The sequence below is a fragment of the Micromys minutus genome, assembly GCF_963924665.1.
Source record: "Micromys minutus genome assembly, chromosome: 29".
NCBI lineage: Eukaryota > Metazoa > Chordata > Mammalia > Rodentia > Muridae > Micromys > Micromys minutus.
The window spans coordinates 33,807,159-33,828,724 of record NC_137964.1 but is presented as its reverse complement, the minus strand read 5'-3'; the positions used below and the strand labels follow the sequence as shown (position 1 = coordinate 33,828,724).

Genomic DNA, 21,566 nt, shown 5'->3' with positions numbered 1-21,566 from the left:
AAAGTTGGATAAAAGCCTGACTCATCCAAGGGGAGGTGAAACCCACTCTAGCGGGAGCGGTTGATAAAAGTCTCCATCTGGGGTACGGGGGACGATTTAAGAAGTGTCCCTCTGCGGGGCGGAAGTGGGGTGTGGACAACGGAAGTGCCCGCCCCGGCCCCGCCTCCGCCCTGGTCTTGAGTGAGCTGGGTGTTTCCTGCCTCTCAGTCCGGATTTGGAGACTCCGGCGTCCTCCGACTTTTCATGGTGAGGGCTGTGGCCGCCGTCTGGGGGCTTCGGGCTGGCGAGGGCGGCGGGTGGCGACGAGGCCGAGCGTGAGGGCCCCGCTGGACCGGGCGCCGTAGCCGTGGGGCGCTGGGAAGCGCGTGCGGGCGAGGTCGCGGCGGGGGAAGGGCTTTGGATGAAAGGAACCGGGGGTGGGGGGTGGGGGTCTGGACCTGCGGAGATGCGCTGGGCGGCGAGTGAACGGCTCTGGGTCTTGGGTGTTGATTGGCGAAGGGACTTGGGAGATTGTCAGAACAAAGAGTCGGGCGTCGAAACAGACGCTTGGGGTGAAAAACTGGGCATTCGAGGGCGTGTGGTGAGGGGCGAGAGGGGTGTCCTTGAAACCGAGCTTTTAGCGTCTTGGAGGCTGTGTCTTGAGTGGTTGGGTTCCAGGCAAGAGAGGAAGGGGTGTACACGGTCCTCTGAACCCACAAGTCTGGAGTGAGATGGCCGATGACAGTATATTCTAGGGATGCATGCCAGGTGTCTGAAGTCGGGGTATCTCGACCACAGAGTGTAGCCTCAAGTAGCACCTAGGTGCCTACCTAATCACTTCCGTTGAGGCCCTACGTGACCACACCTTGGGATCCCAGGATGTCAGCTGTTGCTGTCTAGGTTATGGGATGGTTTCTGTTTACTTGAAATTCTCTAGGGTTTGTTTCTTGTACGGTTCTTTGTCCTTGGATGGGGATGGGAGAATATCAACCCAGCTCTTCTTTGTCTGCCACTTACCTACAGGATCAGCCCCAAACTAAAGAATAGTGGCTCAGTCTGTATTTGGCTTTGATCCGCTCTATTTTGTGTAAAACAAGGGACACTTGAGCAGAAAGCCAACAGCACCCGTAGATCTTCAACTGGTCTCCGGGCTTAGCAGCATAACCTGGGAACTCGTTAAAAAGCTGTCAGGTTTTCAACCCTGACCAGAAACAATCTGGACACGCGGCTTACCAATGTATTTTTTACCATCTCTGCGTGTCCTTAATGATTTGGGCCGTGAAATGAAGGCGTTTGGAAACCACAACGCCTGGACGATTCTAACTCCTAGCTTCCTTCCCTAATAAGCAGCCATGACAACTTCCGGGCCAAGTGTGTTCAAAAGCAGGAGAATGCCATAGGACCGGGTTCTTGGAATTGGGAGTAACTACCTTAGAAGCAAGTGTGGGGCAAAATGCTTCAGCTGTTGGCCTCCTTCAACCTTGTTTGCTTCTTTCAAATGGTGCTTCAGTCTTTTCTGCAGGCTGGGTTAGCCAGCCTCAGTGTGTAATACCTCAGGCAGAACTCCCCTTAGCATCTGAATCACCCGAAAGAGCTTTTTAATCCCAAGTTCGCAGCTGCCGCGCTCCTTGCCGGCCTGGGTACCCGAAGCTCCGGTGATTCTGAGGTCTCTAGCTGAGAACACCTGGTGTTAAGGAGTTCCGGAGAAGGGAAATCTGCAAAAGTAGGACTAGGCAGCCCCTGCTTTGTCTCTGTTCTTGAGGCAGGCTGGTGGGGAGACAGATTTGGTAGTTTCTGGCGTTAACAGTCTGTTTTACAAAGTAGAAAACCGAGACTTGTGAACATTGCACAGAAAGCGACGGCCTGAAACTGAGTTTGCTCGGCCCTCAGCTTGTTTCCCTCAGCTGACAGATGTATGCAGGGAGTTGGTATTTTCTGGGCTTTGTTTGTTTTTTTCCTGTCTTATTTGACTAGCTTTCCCTTCGAGTCAACAATTCTCTCTTTCAGCTGATTTTTTTTTAAATCACTATGAAGCGAGACTTTCATTTATGATGCTTTGTTTTTTTTTTTTTTTTTTTTTTTTTAATGTGGGTGAGGAATTCAGTGGGCCAACAGAGTAGAGAGCTTCTTTAAGACCACAGAGCTAATTATAGCCGAATTAAGGGGTACAGAACCATTTAGAACATGGACATGTCATGTTGGCTGCATATTAAAGCCAGCTGGAAGAATTTTTTTAAAGTTGTTTCATGGGCCACGCCCAGAAGGCTGATAACAGAAGAATTTGTTTGAGTGGGTACAGACATTACTGTCTTTTAAATGCTCCTCTGGGGTTCCAGTGTGTGGCCTGGTAGAGCCACCATTTAGTGGGTAACAGTCAGCAGCTGGGGAGGGAAGAAGCATAGTGTCACCTGTTACACCAGAACAAACTTGCGGCTGAGCCCGTGTCTCACAGCCAGGTCACCTCCCTTCCACCGGTACCAGGTCTGCTCTCCCACCCTCGCCCACTCATCGTGACATCAGCCTGCAGAAGGGCAGCCTCACCGTGGGGAAGGCAGGGAGCGTTATCTGCAGAGAAGCCCGCTGACCGCTCCGTGCCCTCAACTCACCCTCACGGCCCCAGGTGTGAATGGAGCCAGAACCTGCCCTCCAAGGGGCTCTCCTGGCATTAGACACCAGGCTGACCAGTTGACTTGGGGTGAGGGACTGTGGGGAGTCTCGAGGCTTTTATTGCTTCCTCTGGTGTCTCAGGCTCCATCACGCCTTTGCCCTTCATTATTCATAGGTGGAGACTGCCTCCAGAGATGGCTTGAGACTTGGATAATCGGAATGTTTAGTCAGCCTGGGGCTCTGCCGAGTGCTTTCTGTCCACCTGGCCTCCTGCAGCAGGGAGGGAAGCCAGCCGCTCTGATAGCTGGAATGCCTTTAGGTATCTTGTCCACCATGTTCCTGCGCCAGTGTGTGGCCAAGTTGGGGCCTTGAACATGGGTCTGGAAGCACCTCAACTACACACTGTTTATCTTTAAACTTTTTCTTTTTAAAGAGATGGAACTGTCCTATCTTGACTTCCATGTCATAGATCTAAATATGCCAAGCATCACGAATGAGCCAGGGCCAGGCAGACCTTGGCCACATCCTTTGCTTGCTTGTCACTGACGCTCTGTGGCCATAGGCTGAAGATGACCAACATTGCCCCCATACTTCGGATGTCCAGAGTGGTAGCAATTAGGTGGTCAGGGGCATGGACATGTGTGTGTCTGGAGTGTGTCAGTGTCTTTGCCTTGTTCAGAGTGGGGCTGCCCAGATGCACAAGTTCATTAAAACCCAGCCATCTGTACACAGAAAGAATGACTTATTATGTGCCAAATGTCCACACGAACGTACACAGCTGTGTTTATGTCCTGTTTTGTATCAGGTACCTTGAGGATACTCTACTATATGTGTACATATATGTATGTGTGTGTGTGCGTGTGTGTGCTCGAGCGTGTGCGTGCGCACGTTTGCTGTCCTGCTTTCCTCCTTGGCATCATGCCATAGACTCCAGGAGAACTCCAGCTGAGCTTTAGAAAACACACACACACACACCTTTGAGGAAGCCCTTCCTTGCAGAGGACTTTTCTTTCTGCTTTGCTCTGCAGGGTTCTGACACAAGTTCTCCAGCTGTGAGGGTTGTGGGGCAGAGGACAGAGGGGCCAGAGGAACTGGAAAACCTTGAATCCTGTTCAGGTTGCTCACTGTCTCTGCTGCAGCGAGTTCCTTGTTTGTCTCCTACCTGTTAAAACAATGTATGCTTTGCCATTTATTTTGTGGTAAGCATTTGCTGTGAAAAATCTTTCTGATAAAAATGGGGAAACGGTCACTTTTTCAGGCAGCCTGAAGTTTTGTGCTGTCAGTGCCCTCTGGCCAAAAGATAGCAGGGGCACCTGTGTGCCCACTGTGGCTGCGTTACCTCCAGGTTACACTTCGAGAGGGGACGGTACTTCAGGAAGAGGAGCAGGAGTGTTCAGAGATGTGGCGCCTCTCCTTGTGAGATACTGTCAGCAGGCAGCTAATTCCATGCTTCTGTGTGGTGACTCTCACCCTAAAGGCAGAACTCCAAGACCCACAATCCGAAAGTCATCAGAAGGAATCCACGTCGGAGACTGTGTGGTGTATTTATGTGATTTGGATATTGATCATGTCCTCTGTCTACGGCGGTGTTGGTGGAATGGTCTTGTTTTTGTCCCACGGTAGCATGGCCCCAGAGCCTCTTAGAGTGTTGGTGGAACTCTGTGATACCGTCCAAGGCCTACAGTGCTGACATTCCACAGTGTCTGTGGAGGCTATTTTTTCCCCCCTCAGTTTTGCTTTGGATTCAGGGAGCAGATCCAGCCCACCTCAGGACATCTCAGGCTCTAGAATTTGATTCATCCATCCTGAAGTACGTAAGGACCAGGTGTTTTAACCCTGGCCCAAGTGCCTTAGATCTGGCAGTGCTGCCTGAACTTTTGTAGGATCTTAGGACAGGAAGCTGCTCCTTTTTCTGAACTTGCTTCCTTATCTGGCTGTTGCCTGCACTCAGGATGACTTTCCCCGTGGGAAGTATAGAATCAGGAGTAGGGATCCCGCCTACCTCATAGAGCCATGTTAATTTGAATTCATCTGAAAGATGTTCCTTTTGGCTGCTCCGTGTGTAGCCATACAGAAAGGTAGATCGTCCCAGGCATGGCCTTGGCTGCCTTAACATGTGGTCCAGGTGCTGCTGATACTGATGAAGGACATCAGGCAACATAGATTTAGAGACAAACGTATGCCTCCAGGGTCAGCGGCAAGGTCGGCCTGTTAGACCAGCGTGGATTGGGGCAAGCTGAGGGATGCGCTTCTCTCCTGGGGGGCAGTCCTCCAGCAGCCGCCGTCTGTCCTCCTGGCCTAGTTATAGTTAGCCTCTGACTTAAAGAGATACCCGAAATCCAAGGTTTTTTTCCTTTGTGCTCTTGAGTCACCAGTGTTGAGACTGCAGTGTATACAGGGCTGAACCAAACAACATCTGGATGTGAGGTCAGCCTGCAGTTGAAGGAGTGGGCAGGCTGGTGTGCTGACCCTGTCTTCTCCCTGGCAGGAAGAGATGTCAGGAGAAAGTGTGGTGAGCTCAGCGGTGCCAGCAGCTGCTACCCGCACCACGTCCTTCAAGGGTGCCAGTCCCAGTTCCAAGTACGTGAAGCTGAATGTGGGGGGCGCCCTCTACTACACCACCATGCAGACCCTCACCAAGCAGGACACCATGCTGAAGGCCATGTTTAGTGGGCGCATGGAAGTGCTCACCGACAGTGAAGGTGAGTCACCTGCCATGCTGGTGTGCTAAGTGCCAGATACACTAGTAGCTGAGGGCCTCTGTCTGTTTAGAGGCCCCAAGTTCAAGGACAATCATATACACAGTTGTGTGCAGGAAGCCCCGAGAGTCTTGGATATTAGACTTAGTCTGGAGGGTGTGGTCAGGGAGGGCTTCCTGAGGAAGTGGCACTGGAGCTGAGATCAGACTGAGTAGCAGTCACTCGTGCAGATAAGGACTCCTGGTCTTGACCTGGCAGGTCTGCTGTGTGACTGAGTAAGATTCTTCCTGCTCCAGGCCTCACTTGCTTCCATAAAACCAGGCGGGGCCAGGCACCTTCCCTACTGAGTCTCTGCAGCTAGGTGGGGTCGGAGCCATAATAAAACCAGGCGGGGCCAGGCACCTTCCCTACTGAGTCTCTGCAGCTACGTGGGGTCGGAGCCATAACCTGCTGCTGTGCTTGGAGAATAGTGTTTTATGAGTGGGAGTCACCCTTTGTGGTGTCACACCCCACACTGCAGGGTGTGTGTGGAAATGAAGACAATGGTACCCCAGCTGCACAAGGAAACCAAGGTTATCTGAGAACCCAGGGCCATTGTGCGATTTGGTCCTGCCTGTTGCAGGGAGGGTTCTGGCCCTGGCAGGTTTGAAGGCTGGGGAAGCTTTTGTGGAAAGCCATCATGGGGTGGCCCTAAGGCCATAGTGTAACCCAGACATGGTTCACAGCCTTCCTCACACAGTGGACAGTGTCTGTGGACCAGCAGCCTACTCCTGTTGAGGATGCACGGGAAGGACGGCCTTTGTCCCAAGCTGTCTGGATAACCCAGCAACTGGGGCAGCAGTGTCATTACCAACAAGCCAGACACACTGTCTATACCTGTCGGTCACTGGGGCCTCTAGCCCTCTGGGAACTCTGAGTGCCGTGTTCCCGGCTGCTGTCTCCTTTAATCCTTAGCTTAGCTCTTTGCCTGTGGAAGATGTTAAATGCTTTTTTTCATAGTTCCAGTACAGCTACTGTCCCTGAGATCTCTGGTTCTTAATCTCCGTGATTGGGTGGGCCCATCACCCAAACTCAGATCCCTTGAAGGGTCAGCCACTGCTTTGCTGCCAGAGCCCTTCAGCAACCCCATGGAGGCCTGGCTGTCAGGTTGGTGTTCTGACCTCAGCCATCGCTCATGCTAGGCAGAGCCATCTTGTTGTCCTTGGAGGGCATAGCCTGGCCTATGGTGCTTACGTACAATAGGAATAGACAGTCCTAGGAGATAGGAAGAGGTCTCACCCACAGTAGGGCATCCTGTGAGAGGAGGAGGTCTTAGCATCCTGGGAGTGTGCGGGCCTGTTGGTAGGCATTCCTAGAGCTTGGCTGAGAGAGTGGCTTGAGGAAAGAGGCCCTGCCTCTGGGCTGCCTTGAGTGCCCCTTGCCACTGCTCTTTCCTGAGGGCCACACCATGTGCACACAGTCCCAGTGAGGAGCCTGAGTGTAGGGGACACCTCTGGGCTTCCGTCCTGGTTCTGCCTCACCTGCCAGGTGCTGGAGCTGCAACATTGGTGAGGCGCTCTCTGGAGCTTCTCTCATACGCTGCTCGAGTTGTGAGGATGCCAGAGAGCATGTGCTCAGCGCTGATGCTGGGAGAACCGAGCCATTGGCCATTCCTGGAGGGGGAGGGGTAGAAGCCTGCCTTGGTGGGGCCTTGCAGAATAGATGTACTTGTGGCTCGGAATCGCGTCCTTAGGGTTCTTTTTCTGAGGGGACATGACGGCAGCGAGCAGGCTTTCCCTAACTTCTCTGAAAAGTTCCGTTCTGGCCACCACAGAATTCTCTGAGTCCTCACCCTCTCTAGTGGCTCAGAGGGTCTGAGCAGCAAACCTGGCAGTATGAATGAAATCCTGGCTCCTAGTGCCTGCCCAGCACCTCCCTCACCACATAAAACCAGGTATAATGGTGCCTGTAAGTCCAGTGTTCCGGAGGTGGAGGCAGGAGGATCGAGAGTTCAAGGCCACACGTGAGACTGTCCCCCTCCACTCTTTAGGCTAGCCTGCTGTGCTTTGTTCCTGTAGCTTGGACACTGTGCCTTCCCTGCTCCAGACCTCTGACTAATGCCTCCAGAATCCGGGAGTGTAGAGACTAGGCTGAAGCACTCGCTCAGTGCTCGAAATCCTCTCAGAAGAAAGCCAGGAGACTCGCCGTGTGGCTCCTGGGCTGCGCCGTGGCCACTGTGAAGTCGGATTCGTGTCCTGTGCAGCTCAGTCTGCTCACCAAGGACCGCGAAGCTTCCGTCTGGGTCGGGGTTGGACAGTGGCACAGTTGCTCCCCGGGCGAATCCAGGGTGTGGGCAGGATGGGGAGCTGTGCTTTAGTGGGCGTTACACTCACCACTGCTGTGAGCTAACCACGTTCTAACCATGAAGTGTGGCCTCAAAGTGCACGCTCTTTTCCGTTCCCGTGCACTTGGCTTTATGCTTATGACGTCATGAGTCAATTGTCCCGGCTCAGGTATTTCCCTGAGGTGGAGTAATTCCTTCTAGACACGTACTGCAGCTAGTGGAACACGCCTGCTTGATGGCTCCACAGACGTGTCAGGTCCCAGTGTTGAGAATGTCAACTTCCCTTTCCTGCCCCCCAACCTCCAGGTCTGGAGCAGTAAGCTCCCACTGTTCCCTCGGCTGTCCTTCCCTAGGATGTTCCCATAAGCCATTGGGAAGGTGTCTTCCATGTGCGGTGTTGCCAGAGCTTTCCCTCAGGTGGCTGTGTCAATGGCTACACCTCCTGGGGTCTAGACTAGTGCCAGCACTAGCTCTGTGGACCATTTAACTATTGCCAAGGAGTTGTGCACATCCAGGGCCTGCTGCATTTTGCATTTCCGAGTTTCTTGTGTGTTATATGTCTGTCTTACTGGTTTGGGTTTCATCTTTTAGCTGCCCGACTGCATCTCCTTTCTAAGTTGTTCCTTTTTCCTGCCTGCACCTTGCTGTACAAGTGTGTGCTCTGGGTCCTATTTCCTTGTGGGTTCTGTTTGTAGAGATCGTCTCCCAGTCTGGCTGACCTCAGCTTTCTTCAGTACCTCTACATTTGAGCATGGCTTCTGTTAGCTCTCTACCTCCCTTTTTCCTTCCCCTCCTTTGCTTTTCCTCTTACCTGTCTCCCTTCTCCTCCCAGGACTGGGAACAGGGACTGGGAGTTGTCACTTGCTAGACAGGACCCTGTCTGCACTTCAGCCCATCCATGGATATGTGATGTGTTAGCAATTCTCAGATAAGCAGTGTTGCTACAGTTTGTGACCTGAGGGACATTTATCGATGTCCAAAGATGCTTTTGATGGTCGCAGCCTGGATGTCTTGCAGTACACTGGGCAGGCGCCCGCTGTCTCATAGATCAGATCTGCCCTGAGGCTCAGGAATTTGGGTTTGAACAGGTATCTGAGTGTGGAGACTGGGGGAAGTTTGGAGTCATAAGGAGAGGCTTCCTAGAGAAGAAGGAGAAGGAGGGGGAGCAGCCAAGCTCCCCCAGAGAGGAAACACTAGTGTGTTTACATGAAGTTAGCCAGCAGTCCCATGCCCCAGCATCCCCATCCCCCATCCCACCCCCAGCAGCCTTGGTACCCTGAAAGCCACAGTGACTCACTCCTGGGGTCTGGCGTTTGCAGTGTCCCAGTGGTCCTGCTTCTGCCTCCAGCACCCATGATGTACGCTCATTGTCACACACCTGTAGTTAATTGTCACTGCTGCCCACAGGCCAGTTCTGTGCTGTGCTTTCTGGCCAGCCTCTGATCACACCTGTACACCAGCACTGTGCAACCGTCTGTAGAAGAGACCTCAGGACAGAGCTTAAGGGGAGGCAGGCAGGTGGCAGAGCTGGGGTTCTGACAGTGGCCCCTGCTTGTCACCACTGTGCTAGGCGTTAAGATGTCCTGGAGTCAGGGCCTTTGGGCTGCACTGCCAATCCTGCTGTCCCCGTGGCCCTGGAAGCTCTCCTCGGTGCTGTGTGCTCCAAGGCAGCAAGAGGCTGCTTGATGTCAGTTTGCGGTTCTCCATGCAGGGTTGAGCTGAGCGTGAGGGATAGATGGCTGCTTTGAAAGCAACCAGAATATTTCAAGTCAGAATGTAATTGAAACCTCATGGAGAATGTGCTGGCGCCTTTGCCCTTATTTGTTCAAAGTATGCCTTCCCCACAAGCATTTCCTGACATTCTTGACTTGGAGCCCAGTGTCCCTGTCCGCCTGTTCGTTTATGGAAACTCTGGGCTGTCGCTTGAGTAATGGATTTGGGGTCTCTTGGCCTTCCCTCAGTGGCTTGAGCTGATCATGCATAGATTGCAGGACATAGGCAGGTTCTTTCCAGTCAGCTGAGTTTGTCATTGATGGCCATTTCTCTCGACACTCGAGGATTTTTATTCTCAGTGGCTGAATCCTGTGCATGTGCGCATCCCCACCTCCACTTCTAAACGCCACCAAGCATCTCGGGGACTCTGTATCTGTGGCACTGCAGGGATGAGCCTCCCCTAGATGAGCAGTCCAGACAGTAGTACAGAGTGTCAGTCCATACTGTGTCAGCATGTGGTCTGGGGAACTTGGGGGCTGTAGGCCTGATGCATGTAGGCTGCATTCAACCTGTACACAGATACGTGCTGTGTTTACCTTTTGACAGGTCTGCTTTTTAAGTTAGTTTACCATCCTTTTAAAATGAGAGTGGTAGAAAAGAACAAACCTGAATTTCTGGCTTTGCTTAGACTGATAAGAGCCCAGGAAGACCAGGACCCAATGGCCTTGTTGGCCACTTTGGCTGCATCAGTAAAGGCCACACTTGGGAGAAGGGGTGTGTTCTGTAGCTGGCCACTGGCCTGGACCACCAGCCACACACACTGAGGCTGTGTGCTGTGATTGTGTGCACCAGTCAGTGTATGTCTTGTTTTCTTAGACCCAGAAAGAAGCTTGGGTGGCTGCTGGGGTCACTGAGGGAGGGTTTACCTTCTTAGCCTTAGGACATGGAGCTCCACTCATGCTGTGTCACAGGCGGGCATTCCTCCCTCTGCCCCAGGCAGGAGCAGAGACCAGCCTGCAGTGGCAGGTATGGCGCAGCGGTCGAGGAGGCTCAGAAGAGATTATGGGATCTCGGGCAGCACCAAAGCCAAAGGCCGGAGATTGGGAGATGGGTCTGGGAGTCTGGGGGGTAGGCATGGTGTGACTTGACATATGAAAAAGACACTTTTGGGGGCTGGAGAGATGGCTCAGTGGTTAAGAGCACTTACGGCTCTTCCAGAGGTCCCGAGTTCACTTCCCAGCAACCACATGGTGGCTCACAACCATCTGTAATGGGATCTGATGCCCTCTTCTGGTGTGTCTGAGGACAGTGACAGTGTACTCACATACATAAAATAAATAAATCTTTTAAAAAAGATACTTTTGTTGTCCTCTTTCTCTTGCTCAAGGCTCAGGTAAGAGGACACGGGGTAGTACACAGGGGGTCAGGAGTAGAGATACCTGTTCCTTCTTTCAACAGAGAGCAGAAAAGACAGATCCAGTTTTGTGTATATTTTTATACCATGCTAAGTCAAGAGGCGTGGTCAAGTCCCCATGCCTGGGGTCACGGTGTGGCTGGCATCCCATCTTACTGATTTTTAGTATTTCTTTTAGATTTATTTTTATGTATATGGATGTTTTGCTTACATGTGTGTCTGAGTACTACTAGAGTGCCCAGTGCCCACAGAGGTCAGAAGAGGACATCAGTGCTCTGAAACAGGAGTCAGAGATGATTGTGAATGCCATATGGGTGCCGGGAATTGAACCAGGGTCCTCTAGACAGGCACTCAGTGTTCTTAGCTGCCGAACCATCTCACCAGCCTCCCTTAACCCTACCCTGACTGCTTCTGACAGCTTCCCGTGCTCTCTGAGATCACAGTTCTTCAGCTCTTTCTCCCTCTCCCTGGTGCTTCTTTGTTACCAGGCTCCAGGCCTGTCCTCTCCTCTGAACACCTTCCAGAATTGTCACATACTAGGACAGGGGTTTTGGAAACCAGTGGGCTTGGGTGGAGTAAGCCAGTGGCAATTGTAGAGGACTCTGGTAAGCAGAAGGGTGGTCTCTGCCCTTCCCCTCATGCCTGGTGCTACCAGCAGGTGGGACATTTTCCATACCCAGTGAGGCAGGTTCACCTGCTCTTACTGACTGAGCCCTCTGATGACACTTTGTTGTCCTGTTGCTGTCATGGGTCCATAAGTGCTTGCAGTTTGAAGTCATGGGGCATCTTCACTGACTGGAGATGACAGTGGGATGCTTGGCAGATTGGCCAGAGTGGAAGTCAGACTTTTGGGTCTGGGTTCTGAGTTATATGCAGGTCCTTCAGAGCACATTTTTAGGCTTTAGGGGCCTTGGGGTTGCATGAGCTGACAGTGACCAGCACAGGAGTATGGGGGGTTGCACCCAACCCAACCGTGGTGCTCAACTCCCCTGACAAGTGCCCTGTGACCTAGTTCTCCTGTCGCCCCACTGCAGGCTGGATCCTCATCGACCGCTGTGGGAAGCACTTTGGGACAATCCTCAACTACCTTCGAGACGGGGCTGTGCCCTTGCCTGAGAGCCGCCGGGAGATTGAGGAGCTGCTAGCGGAGGCCAAGTACTACCTGGTGCAGGGCCTGCTGGAAGAATGCCAGGCGGCCCTGCAAGTAAGCACCCCTTCTTAGTGCATGTCTGTTTCTGCTTGGAGATCCTCTGTCACCTTTATGTAGGAATGGGTCCCTTGGCTCCCTGTCTACAGAGGTTCAGCCTACAGGGCTTGCCTCCTTGTCCTGTCCTTCTGTGTCTGAGAGCCGTACTCCCGTTGGGCTGTCCTTCTCCTTGGCTGCCTGAACATGGCCTCAAGTGTCCATCTGTCCCCTGAGAGGCTGTCTCTAACTGTCCCTAGTGTTTCCACTGTGTTGGCTTCTGTTGTGGTCCAAGGACAAACTGCATATGTAGGGCTGGGAGTCCTTGTCTTTAGGGGCCTTCATGGTTGGATGATAGACTGGAAGCCTCGTGGGAAAAGCTGTTGCCCTGTAAGGAGTCCTCCACTGCCAGGCATGGTGGTGCCTAGAACTCAGATACTCAGAAGGCAGAGGCAGGAGGGTGACCAGTTTTGAGACCAGCCCAGGCTACCTAGCAACACTCTGGGCTCTGTTGTCTGACTTCTTTCCTCCTCTGAGCTGGACCCTGCTTGCCAGCTCAACATTTGACTCCCTCTGTATTCTTGACGTCACGGCTCCACTCTCTCCTTTCCCATCTGCTGCTGTCGTGACAGTGGGGTTGGAGCTTTGAGTGTCCTCCTGGGCAGAGAGAGCTGTGTCATCCTGGTGTGTACTGGAGACTCCAGCATAGCACAACCCCAAACAAAGACTTCTTTCCTCCCCTAGTCTAACCCTTCCCAGTACAGGGGCAAGGTGTCTTCCTTTCCTCCCCATCAGGGCCTGGCTTCCTGGCTGGCTAGCTTAGCCCTGGGCAGGCGGACACCCTGGACTGAAAGCATGTTTTGTTCCAGCAGAACAAAGATACTTACGAGCCCTTCTGCAAGGTTCCTGTCATCACATCCTCCAAGGAAGAACAGAGGCTTATAGCAACGTCAAATAAGGTATGCCGAGGCTCAGGATAGTGTGTGAGGGTGTTGATGTCTGTGTGTGTGTGGGAGGGTGCCTGTGTGAATGGGGAGGGTATATGCACCTTTGTATCCGAGTATGGAGGTGTCTGTGTGGGGAGGGTGTTTTTGTGTACCAGACTGTGGATGTCTGTGTATAGCTTTGAGTGTACCTGTGTGTGTGGGGGGGGGGGGGATATATGTATATGTTGGAGGTGTCTGGCGGGGACAGAAGGGGTGTCCTTGGTGTGGGGAGGCAGTATCCAGTGCCTGTCTTTTGAGAGAAAGGGCATTCTCAGTGGGAACCCCCTCTCACATGTTGCCCTACTCCTGGAACATTAGCAGCCCCCTGTAAGCTCAGCCTGTGCCCACAGCCTCTGGGAGGCCAGTGTGCACGGAACCTACAGGACTGGTGACTCTCCTCCCCTTTGACCCACACAGCCAGCCGTGAAGCTGCTCTACAACAGAAGTAACAACAAGTACTCCTACACCAGGTGAGTGTCAGCCAGGCTTTGTCTGTCCCCTTTGCACAAGGACCTCACTCTACATCTTAGGTGGAGGAAACTTAGAGATAGGTGGAATCCACCCGTGCCATAAAATCCACTCTTTGGTCGTGTTGTACGGTTGAGGGATTTGGACATACCCACAATGTGCAACACCGATGCTTTGCAGCGTGCCAGTGCCCAATGAGCAGTCTCCTCACCTTCCCGGCTGTCAGGGCTGCCAGCCTACTGTGTGGTTTTTCTGTCTCACTCACGAGATGTGCTAGAACATGCTGCATGTGTGACCGATCCCTTCCCTTCCCGTGAGGTTTCAGGGCTCATCAGCAAACGCTGTCAGTGTCACTCGTGAGTGTGGGCACTTGGGCTCTTTGCAGTTACAAATGCTGCCGTAAGCATTAAAGCTCAGGTCTGTGGACACCTGTGTTCCTGTGTCTTGGGTCCTCTGTGACTCTGAACAGTGTCACCCACAAGCAGTGACGTTTCTAGAGTGCCAGTGCCCTTTGTAAACGAGCAACTTGAGGGATGGGGAGACGTGATGAGGTCATCAAGGACCCACAGACCGGGGATCAAAAAGTGTGCCTCGGGCATGCGCACCTCATGGGACCTGGCAGGGAACGTGGTAGGGTGGGCTCAGGAGCTTGTACCCAGAGACTCTGCAGTCAGTATTCTTAGGCGTGTGTAGAGCAGATGTGCAACCATGGATTAGGGACACAGCCTTCATGCCACAACTGTCCTTGAAACCCAGCTCTGCCGTTATCTATATGGATTTGAACAGTGAATTGATGTCTTTGGGCCTTCTTTTCCTTTCTTGGGCAGTAGACTCCATGGTCCCTTTCTCGGGGGCTTACTGTAGGGCTCGAGAGCAGGGGCCAGGGAGGGCTCGTGTGCGGGGTGCAGGGTGGGTGTCAGCACTGGTGCCGGCTTGTGCTCACCCTACCCAATGCTCTTCTGCAGCAATTCTGACGACAATATGTTGAAAAACATCGAACTGTTTGATAAGCTCTCCCTGCGCTTCAACGGGAGGGTCCTGTTCATAAAGGACGTCATTGGGGATGAAATCTGCTGTTGGTCATTTTATGGCCAGGGCCGAAAAATTGCTGAGGTCTGTTGTACCTCCATTGTCTACGCCACCGAGAAGAAACAGACCAAGGTAAGAGCCGGGCAGGCGCTGCTGAGGGCCGCGCTCAGATCTCTGCAGCACTCCAAGGAGGGGGGTGGCTTGTCTGAGAAACAAAGGCTGGTCCTACTGACACCGGGCAGGCAGAGTAGGCCGTGCTCCCAGCTTCCAGTGCATCCTGGCATTTCTGACCGCCCATGCTGCGTGACCCTGCTCTGCGTGGCAGGGCTCTTCACCGGCATGGCCTCATCAAGGCTCCCTGGTCAGAGGCCTCTGCTGCCTTCCGAAGCATGGTTCCTGACTACCCTTGGCTGTCTCCCTGTCCTTTCCTTCTGCTGACCCAGATCTGGCTTCCAGCGTAGGCCCCGCACACCATTCCTTTCTGAAATGACTACTTGTAAAGCTCGTGCTTTATCCCAGGCTGCCACTTGGACCACAGCCCTACCCCCGACCCCACCAGAAAGGGAGATGTCCCGAGGACAGGCTCTGTGTACAGCCATGCATGTGCTGGAGGCGGAAGAGTAGGGAAATGGAGGATACGGGGTGCACTGTGGACTCCTTGGGACTCTGCAGTCCCACCTAGGAGCTGCTGAGAATGCAGTCTGAGGTGGCCATGTGAAGCCTGCTAACGTTCCTGCCCTGTATTTTGTGGGGGTGCAGGTTGAGTTCCCCGAAGCCCGCATTTATGAGGAGACCCTGAATATCTTGCTGTATGAGGCCCAGGATGGCCGAGGACCTGACAATGCACTCCTGGAGGCCACGGGAGGGGCGGCGGGACGCTCTCATCACCTGGATGAGGATGAAGAGCGGGAGCGGGAGCGGATTGAGCGAGTGCGGAGGATCCACATCAAGCGCCCAGATGACCGGGCCCACCTCCACCAGTGAGCAGGCCGGTGCAACCTGCCCTCCGTCCTCCCTCCGTCCCTGCTCCCTCAGACCCTCTGTAGGCTTCGGGGCACCTCTCATTGCCCCTGGAGTCTGAGACACTTTTGTAACAAGCCAGATGATTATTTTGATATTTCTTGACAAAGTGGATTGCTTCTGTGTTGACCCAGGTGTGCACCCCTTCTGAACAAGCTGTTCTACGGGCCCCACTTCTCGTGGGAGCCTGGAGCCTGGCTTTTCTGGGCTCCTGGAGGAAAAGTATGAGTGAGTTTGTGTTTGTGAGAACCTCTGCTGCAGTATTTATTGTTATGGGTGGTGACATTCCCCCAAGGGCTTAGTTTGGTAGTTCGGAGGGACTGTGTAGTTGGCAGCCAGCCACCAAGGTTTCTGTGAACAGCCTGACCCCTGTGTCTGAGCAGGCAGTCTTGTTCTTTCCTGGGAGTCTGCTCTGTATGCGGTTTTGTGACTAGAGCCCCGTGGTCAGCAGTGGAAGGGGGACTAAGGGTGCTTCCAGCCTGTCCACGGCCCCCCAGTGCCTGGCAGCCTGCTGCTCTCTGGGCTGGTCCTTTCGGTGCGCTCCAGACTGCTGCTTTAAGGGCCTGCTCTCCTCTGCCTGCCTTCCTCTGGTTAGGAATTGTGTGGCCTGCAGGCTCCCGAGGGTTGCTTCTGTGCAGAACAGAGTGGGCGTGCAGATACCTCTGGGTCTCGCTTGTGTTGAGGGATGTGTGTGACTGTGGGTGAGGACGTGTGACTGTTGGGCGCAGGCGCTCAGGAGGAGGACTGCCAGGCTCCCCCAGTCTGCTCTGTGCAGAGGAGCCGTGGCTGAGAGCGGTGGGTGGATTTTGTCTGCTTGATAAAGGGACTGTTGCTATTTTTAGACCAAAGGTATGGAGTGGGTGATCTGACACGGTTTGTACAGCTTACTTTGTACGTGACAGTTGTATACCTTTTTCCTGTATCTGATAGCAAAGCCTGTGACACATCCAAACAGTCCCGACTGGATCGGGAAACCATGCTCGGGGTGATTACTTTTTGGTATGGAGTGAACTTTTGTATTAAGAGCCCAGAAAGGGAGCTTACAAATCCTGTTTCCTAAGTTTTTATACTGTTTGTTTTAAATGTCAGCCCTGCCCAGTGGGTTCAACTTTTCTAGGAAGTTTTGTATAGGAACGGAAAAGCCATGTATCCTCTGTTTAAATGTTCATGTGCAGAATGACCTAGCAGCACAATCCGACTTGCCTTGGCCTCTGGCCTTACGGTTACTGTTTTGGCAGCTCGCTCTACCTTCCTCTAGCCTCAAACCTTGTGCCTGTAGCTTTGTACTTGAGCTCCCAGGGATAGGAACAGACCCAGCGGACATTCCATGGTGCCTGACACTCGTGTCAGGCCAGGCCTGAGCCAGCATCTTCAGCACTGTGCTTCCAGATGCTGGCATGAGGTGGTCAGTATTCCTCGTTCCCGTCTAGTGAGTCGCTGTGTAGAGGGAACTTTTGCTGCACGCTAAGGGCTCACAATTAAAAATAAATCGGAATAGCTTTTGTTGATGGTAACCAAGTTCAGTGTTTGTGGGGCCCACACCCATGGCAGGTCTAGCACAGCTTCCTGTCGCCTGCTGAGGGAGAGGGGTTCCTTTCAGGGGGGCCATGTCCTATACCTGCTGGTATTCAGCCCGCCCCAGAGTGTGTGCAGGCCAGAGGGCTCCACCCACAGTCCCTGGTCACAGAAGCACACCACCACCTTCCTGCCTCTGCACATGAAAACCACGCTGGGCGTTTCGGAAGTGCTCACTCTGCGCAGGCATCTGTCCACATGTACAATAAATGTTAAACTGCTTCTACTCCCATCTGCCTTTGGGTTTTTTGAGGTTGTTTGGCAGCAAGGCCACCACGTCCTACCTCAGTTGAGTCCTTCTCTGTAGGAAGGTGAGGGGCTGGTGTTAGACTGGGGTCAGGGCCCTTTACCCCCTCTGGGATCTGGGAGCCCAGCTAGTCCCTGGCAGCATGTGTCATGTACAGCAGAGTTCAAATGGTGCGTCTTGATGAGATTTCCTTTACTCCTGTGTCTCAGCAGCTTGCCAGGGGTACAGAGTCTGCCACCCTCCCTCTGATGACTTCTTGGTATGCGCCTAAATTGGGTTCTACCAGGGACGGGGGATGACTCAAGGTTGGCTCCCAGAAAGCATTTGGATGCAGTGCCGCCTGAGACCTGGCTTTGCCGCAGCCCTGCTCCAGGAGCTGCTGCGCCGGCCCTGCGCGTGGGCAACTGGAGCAGGTCTGCGCTTGCCCGGTGCCTGCCTGAGCTGGAGCAGAGGTAGTGATAGTAGAGGACACGGCCATCCTCTGTCAGGTCTTCTTCCCCGCCGACACCTGAGGAGAGGAATGCCTGGCTTTAGAGCCTCCCCATCAGCCCCAGTGGAAGCAGCCACCACTGGGCTCCCTTCTGCCTCTGAGCAGCCATGTTAGAACGTGGTACAGAGAGACCAACCCGTCAGCATCTTCTGCCTTGGATAGGCATGGGGGAAGTTGGACTGAGTGACCACCATGTCAGGGCAGTACCTCACGTCACTAAAAGATCACCTACTTCAAAGGAACCCTTTCTTTACTTGTCCCTGAGCATGCAGAGGCAAAAGGCAACTGTGCAAGCCATTTTTATAGACAGGTGAGATACAGAAAGTACACATACACAGAAAATGGATTCCTCCATCTTTGTGCATGCCATTCCCTTGCCGCATGGCAGGAGAAACCCTTCCTCAGATTGCTGTGGCCCAGCTCAGTCTATTTTCACCAGGCACTGAGTGCCTTCAGATCAGAACCTCCTTAGACCTGGGGCCCTTTCATCGAGGCTGGGTCCTGATTACATGGCAGAGCCTTTTGAGAGCCAGCAGACAAACAGCTGGGCTCTAACATTTGAGAATGACAACTATCTTGTGTGCCCTTCTGGTTCGAGACACCAGAGTACCAGTCGGGATGCAGGGAGAACAGCCGATCTTGGCTCATGCATATGCAGAATCATCTCACTCCCACCCTCCACTTACCACTCTTAACTGTCCGCTTTTATCCTTATAGACCTGGTTTTCCTCTCCAGTCTCAAAAACGATGGTGCCTTCTCTCCCAGGACTGATGTGGAACTGTAAACTTAAAATGCAGCGAGAGACCGGGTTACTGTCTGTGAGGGAAAGTGTCTTAGCAATGATTGAATTTCACTGTTGGTTACAATCAGGAGGAAGATGTCCTCACAAGCGGGTCTCTCTAATCTCAAACCAGTCCAGCAGTCCAGCCCTCTAAGGGCCACCCGAGGATCCCTTCCTCAGAGGAGTCCCCACCCGCTCTCTACCTGTGAGTTCACCCATTAGGGGCTAAGAGCACAGCACACTCGGCAGAGAGCAGGAGGCCTCGACTTCACGGTCTCCCTTGTCGGCCTTGTGCCTCAGGCACACTGGGTGGCCTGAGCTTGTCTTGCTCAGGAATGGGACCCTAAGGGGCTGTTCCGGACTTACTGAGAGGATTGAGAGTTCTCTGCCTCAGCCAGTTCCTTCACCCCCTAAAGAAACCAGCCTTCCTGCTGGAGCACCTGTACCACTGCCCACCCGCCACAAGGGTGGCAGACCCGCGCCCTCTGGGCACACTGAGTGATAACAGGCCCCCCCTTGAACATCAGTGCCCCCTTTGAAAACTGAGGAAGGAGATGCTGGCTTCTTTGGGTATCTATCTGTGCCCAAGATTGGGATGGAGAAAGGAATGTTGTTCACTACCAAGTCACTGTGCGGCAGTGTCTTGTACCACCCAGTCCCCACTGGAGGACCCCCACCGCCTTGTGCAGGAGAGGCGGGTGGGGCTCACACCGGCTGCCCTGTCACAGTGGAAAAGCCCCTACCTTCCTTGGACGACACGGACAGCATGTTCCTTCTTACTCAGCATGGCAAGCTTAGTGGCCACCTCAAATATGTGTTGACACTGCAGGATGACATCCCCCTGTGGAGAGGGTGACAGTGAGTTCCAGATGAGTGACTTGAAGGGGGAGGGCCCCCACAGTGTCCAACTTCAAGAAGCGAGCTGTTGTGGCTGAGACCGGCAGTGGAGGCCGGGGGCTGTCACCTTTTGCTGTTTGTCTGCTGGTGAGACATGAATGACAAGGACTCCATCGCTCAGGCTGCTGGTGGAGACGCCTAAGACAGAGCCAGAGGCTGGCATCAGTTTTAAAAAGGTGGCACACACTTTAATCCCAGCACTCAGGAAACAAAGGCAGGTGAATCTGTGGTTTCAAGGCCAGCCTGCTCTACGGAGCTAGGTGCAGGACAGCCAGGGCTACACAGAGAAGCCCTGCTTGGGAGGAAAGAGACAAAAACTGGGGCCTGTGGAGATGGCTAAGCCTGAGGACGGGGTTTGGATACCCAGCATGAGGGTGGGGTGGGCCAGGGGGGTGCAGCCACTGAGGTTCAGGGAGCGGCTGGTGAGACACTGAGACGGCCCAGCGCTCACCTCTCAGGGCTGAGTACTCTATCTTCTGCTTGATTCTGGAAAGCTCCACCAGGTATGCTGACCTCATCGTGAGGAGGAGTTGTCGCTGCCGTGCCTTGAACCCTTTCCTGTCATACTTGATGACCGGGACACCATACTGCAAGGCAGCTAGTGTCACCAGGAGGGAAAGGCTACCTCACCCGAGGGCTGGGGACAGAGCCTTTCCAAGTAGAATCCTGTGACATTACTGCCTCAGGCACTCAGCCTGACTCAGCTTTAGTAGAGCCCCTTTTGCTCCCAGAGTCACCCTGACTCTGGAAGATTTCCACTCTGTGCTCTACCTTCCTTCTCGGCCCCCTGAGGCTCTGAGAGGCCAGCACAGAGGAGAGCGTGCTTGGTTCCTAGGTTCTCAGTCTCCTGCTGTTTTTCTCCAGCACCAGGCCGGTGACAGCAGCCACCAAGTATACGAGCAAGAGTCTCACTCAGCCCTCAGTTACCCCATAAGCCACTACAGTTGGAAGCAGTGACCTCCTCCTGGCTTTTGTTGAGGTACTGGGGTCTTGAGTTCAGTGTCCCCCACCAACATGGGGTCTCATGATAAAGGTCCTGGCTACAGCTGTTTCAAGGACAAGCAAACCAAGATGGTTTGGGGGATGGCAGACAATAGGCACCAACCTGGTAATGTCAGCTAGTGCCCCGAGCGGCAGTGGGGAGCCCCGGCGAACCCAGCTGTACCCTGTGTAAGCAGCACTTGGAACTGCTCACGGGGAAAACACACCCTGGCCTCAGACATAACAAGGGTCATGATAGAGGCTGTACCTGGATCTTCTCACTGCCAAGCAGTTGAAGCACTTTGAGATTTACCTTGCCTTCATCTAGGGAAGGAACCAGGACATCAGGGGTCACCGCCAGCCCTGTGAGGAAGACCTGCTGCCCCAGCCCTGCTCCTTCCTGTGGAGGTCCCCCCCACCCCCCAGAAAGCGCACTCACCCAGCCGGCTGCTGGCAAAGGGTTGGTGTAGGCTCTCCGAGTAGCCTTCCTTCCTCCCCCGGAAAATCTCGCTCGCTACCACCTTTTCCTGCATCTGCAACAGGTCAGAACACCGAGCAGGTCCTGGGCGGTTTCCAGACAGGAGCCTTTGCTACAGCTTGAACCGGTGGAGAGCAGGCTGGTGCTTTGCAGGGTCCCTTACTTGGGTTTCCTCCGGTGGAGGTTTTGGAGCTTCAAGGACTATCTCTCCTAAAGCAGAGCTCTGTGACTCCAGCCCACCGGCAGCCTGTGGCCCGCTGCTTGTGTTTGCAGGGGAAGCTTTAGTGGAACAGGTCTATGGCCGCTCATGGTTACATGTCTGTGACTGCTGCTTGCCAGAGCTTACAGCCCAGAAAGCCTCAGAGGTAGAGGCTAAAGCCCTTTACAAAAAAAGACTACAGGGAAGTGTCCTCTGGCTTGGGGAACTACAGGGGCCCTCTAGATTCTGCTGCCATGGCAACAACACTAGGATGCTGAGAGAAACCATTTAAGTTCCTCAGCTGCTCTACAAGTCACAGGTCACATGACCCCTTGGCTCCTTGGTAGATGGTAAAGTGGACCTAGTGCCTATGAGCTGGTCCCCGCCACACATCTGTCCTACCATGGCTTTCCTCTTGGCCGAGATGCCGCGGCAGTACTTCCGAACCAGGTTCCTTGTGCACATCCTCCGAAGCAGACTGGAAGCCTGTGTGGAG

General features: G+C 53.6%; 2 protein-coding genes across 3 annotated transcripts in view; one reads left to right on the top strand and one right to left on the bottom strand.

Annotated features, from left to right (window-relative positions):
* Positions 1–165: 165 nt before the first annotated feature.
* On the top strand, positions 166–17,220 carry KCTD10 (potassium channel tetramerization domain containing 10). 2 transcript variants are annotated; one of them, XM_080941436.1, is made up of 7 exons: positions 166–246; positions 5,075–5,288; positions 11,770–11,939; positions 12,791–12,877; positions 13,322–13,374; positions 14,338–14,533; positions 15,161–17,220. In XM_080941436.1, the coding sequence occupies exons 1-7, from the start codon at positions 244–246 to the stop codon at positions 15,383–15,385; spliced, it is 948 nt and encodes a 315-aa protein (XP_080797562.1). In that variant the 5' UTR covers positions 166–243; the 3' UTR covers positions 15,386–17,220. The 2 variants fall into 2 exon arrangements, with proteins under 2 accessions (XP_080797562.1, XP_080797561.1); XM_080941435.1 differs by having other exon boundaries at positions 12,788–12,877.
* A 2,034-nt stretch (positions 17,221–19,254) lies between these two features.
* The window catches only part of MYO1H (myosin IH), a gene marked incomplete at both ends in the record, with an annotated part of 37,727 nt that continues 35,415 nt past the window's right edge, over positions 19,255–21,566 (bottom strand). The window contains 6 exons of the mRNA XM_080940535.1: positions 19,255–19,356; positions 19,480–19,550; positions 19,864–19,999; positions 20,662–20,717; positions 20,833–20,926; positions 21,473–21,556. Of these exons, the coding sequence (XP_080796661.1) occupies positions 19,255–19,356; positions 19,480–19,550; positions 19,864–19,999; positions 20,662–20,717; positions 20,833–20,926; positions 21,473–21,556 (543 nt within the window). The remainder of the gene's footprint in view (positions 19,357–19,479; positions 19,551–19,863; positions 20,000–20,661; positions 20,718–20,832; positions 20,927–21,472; positions 21,557–21,566) is intronic.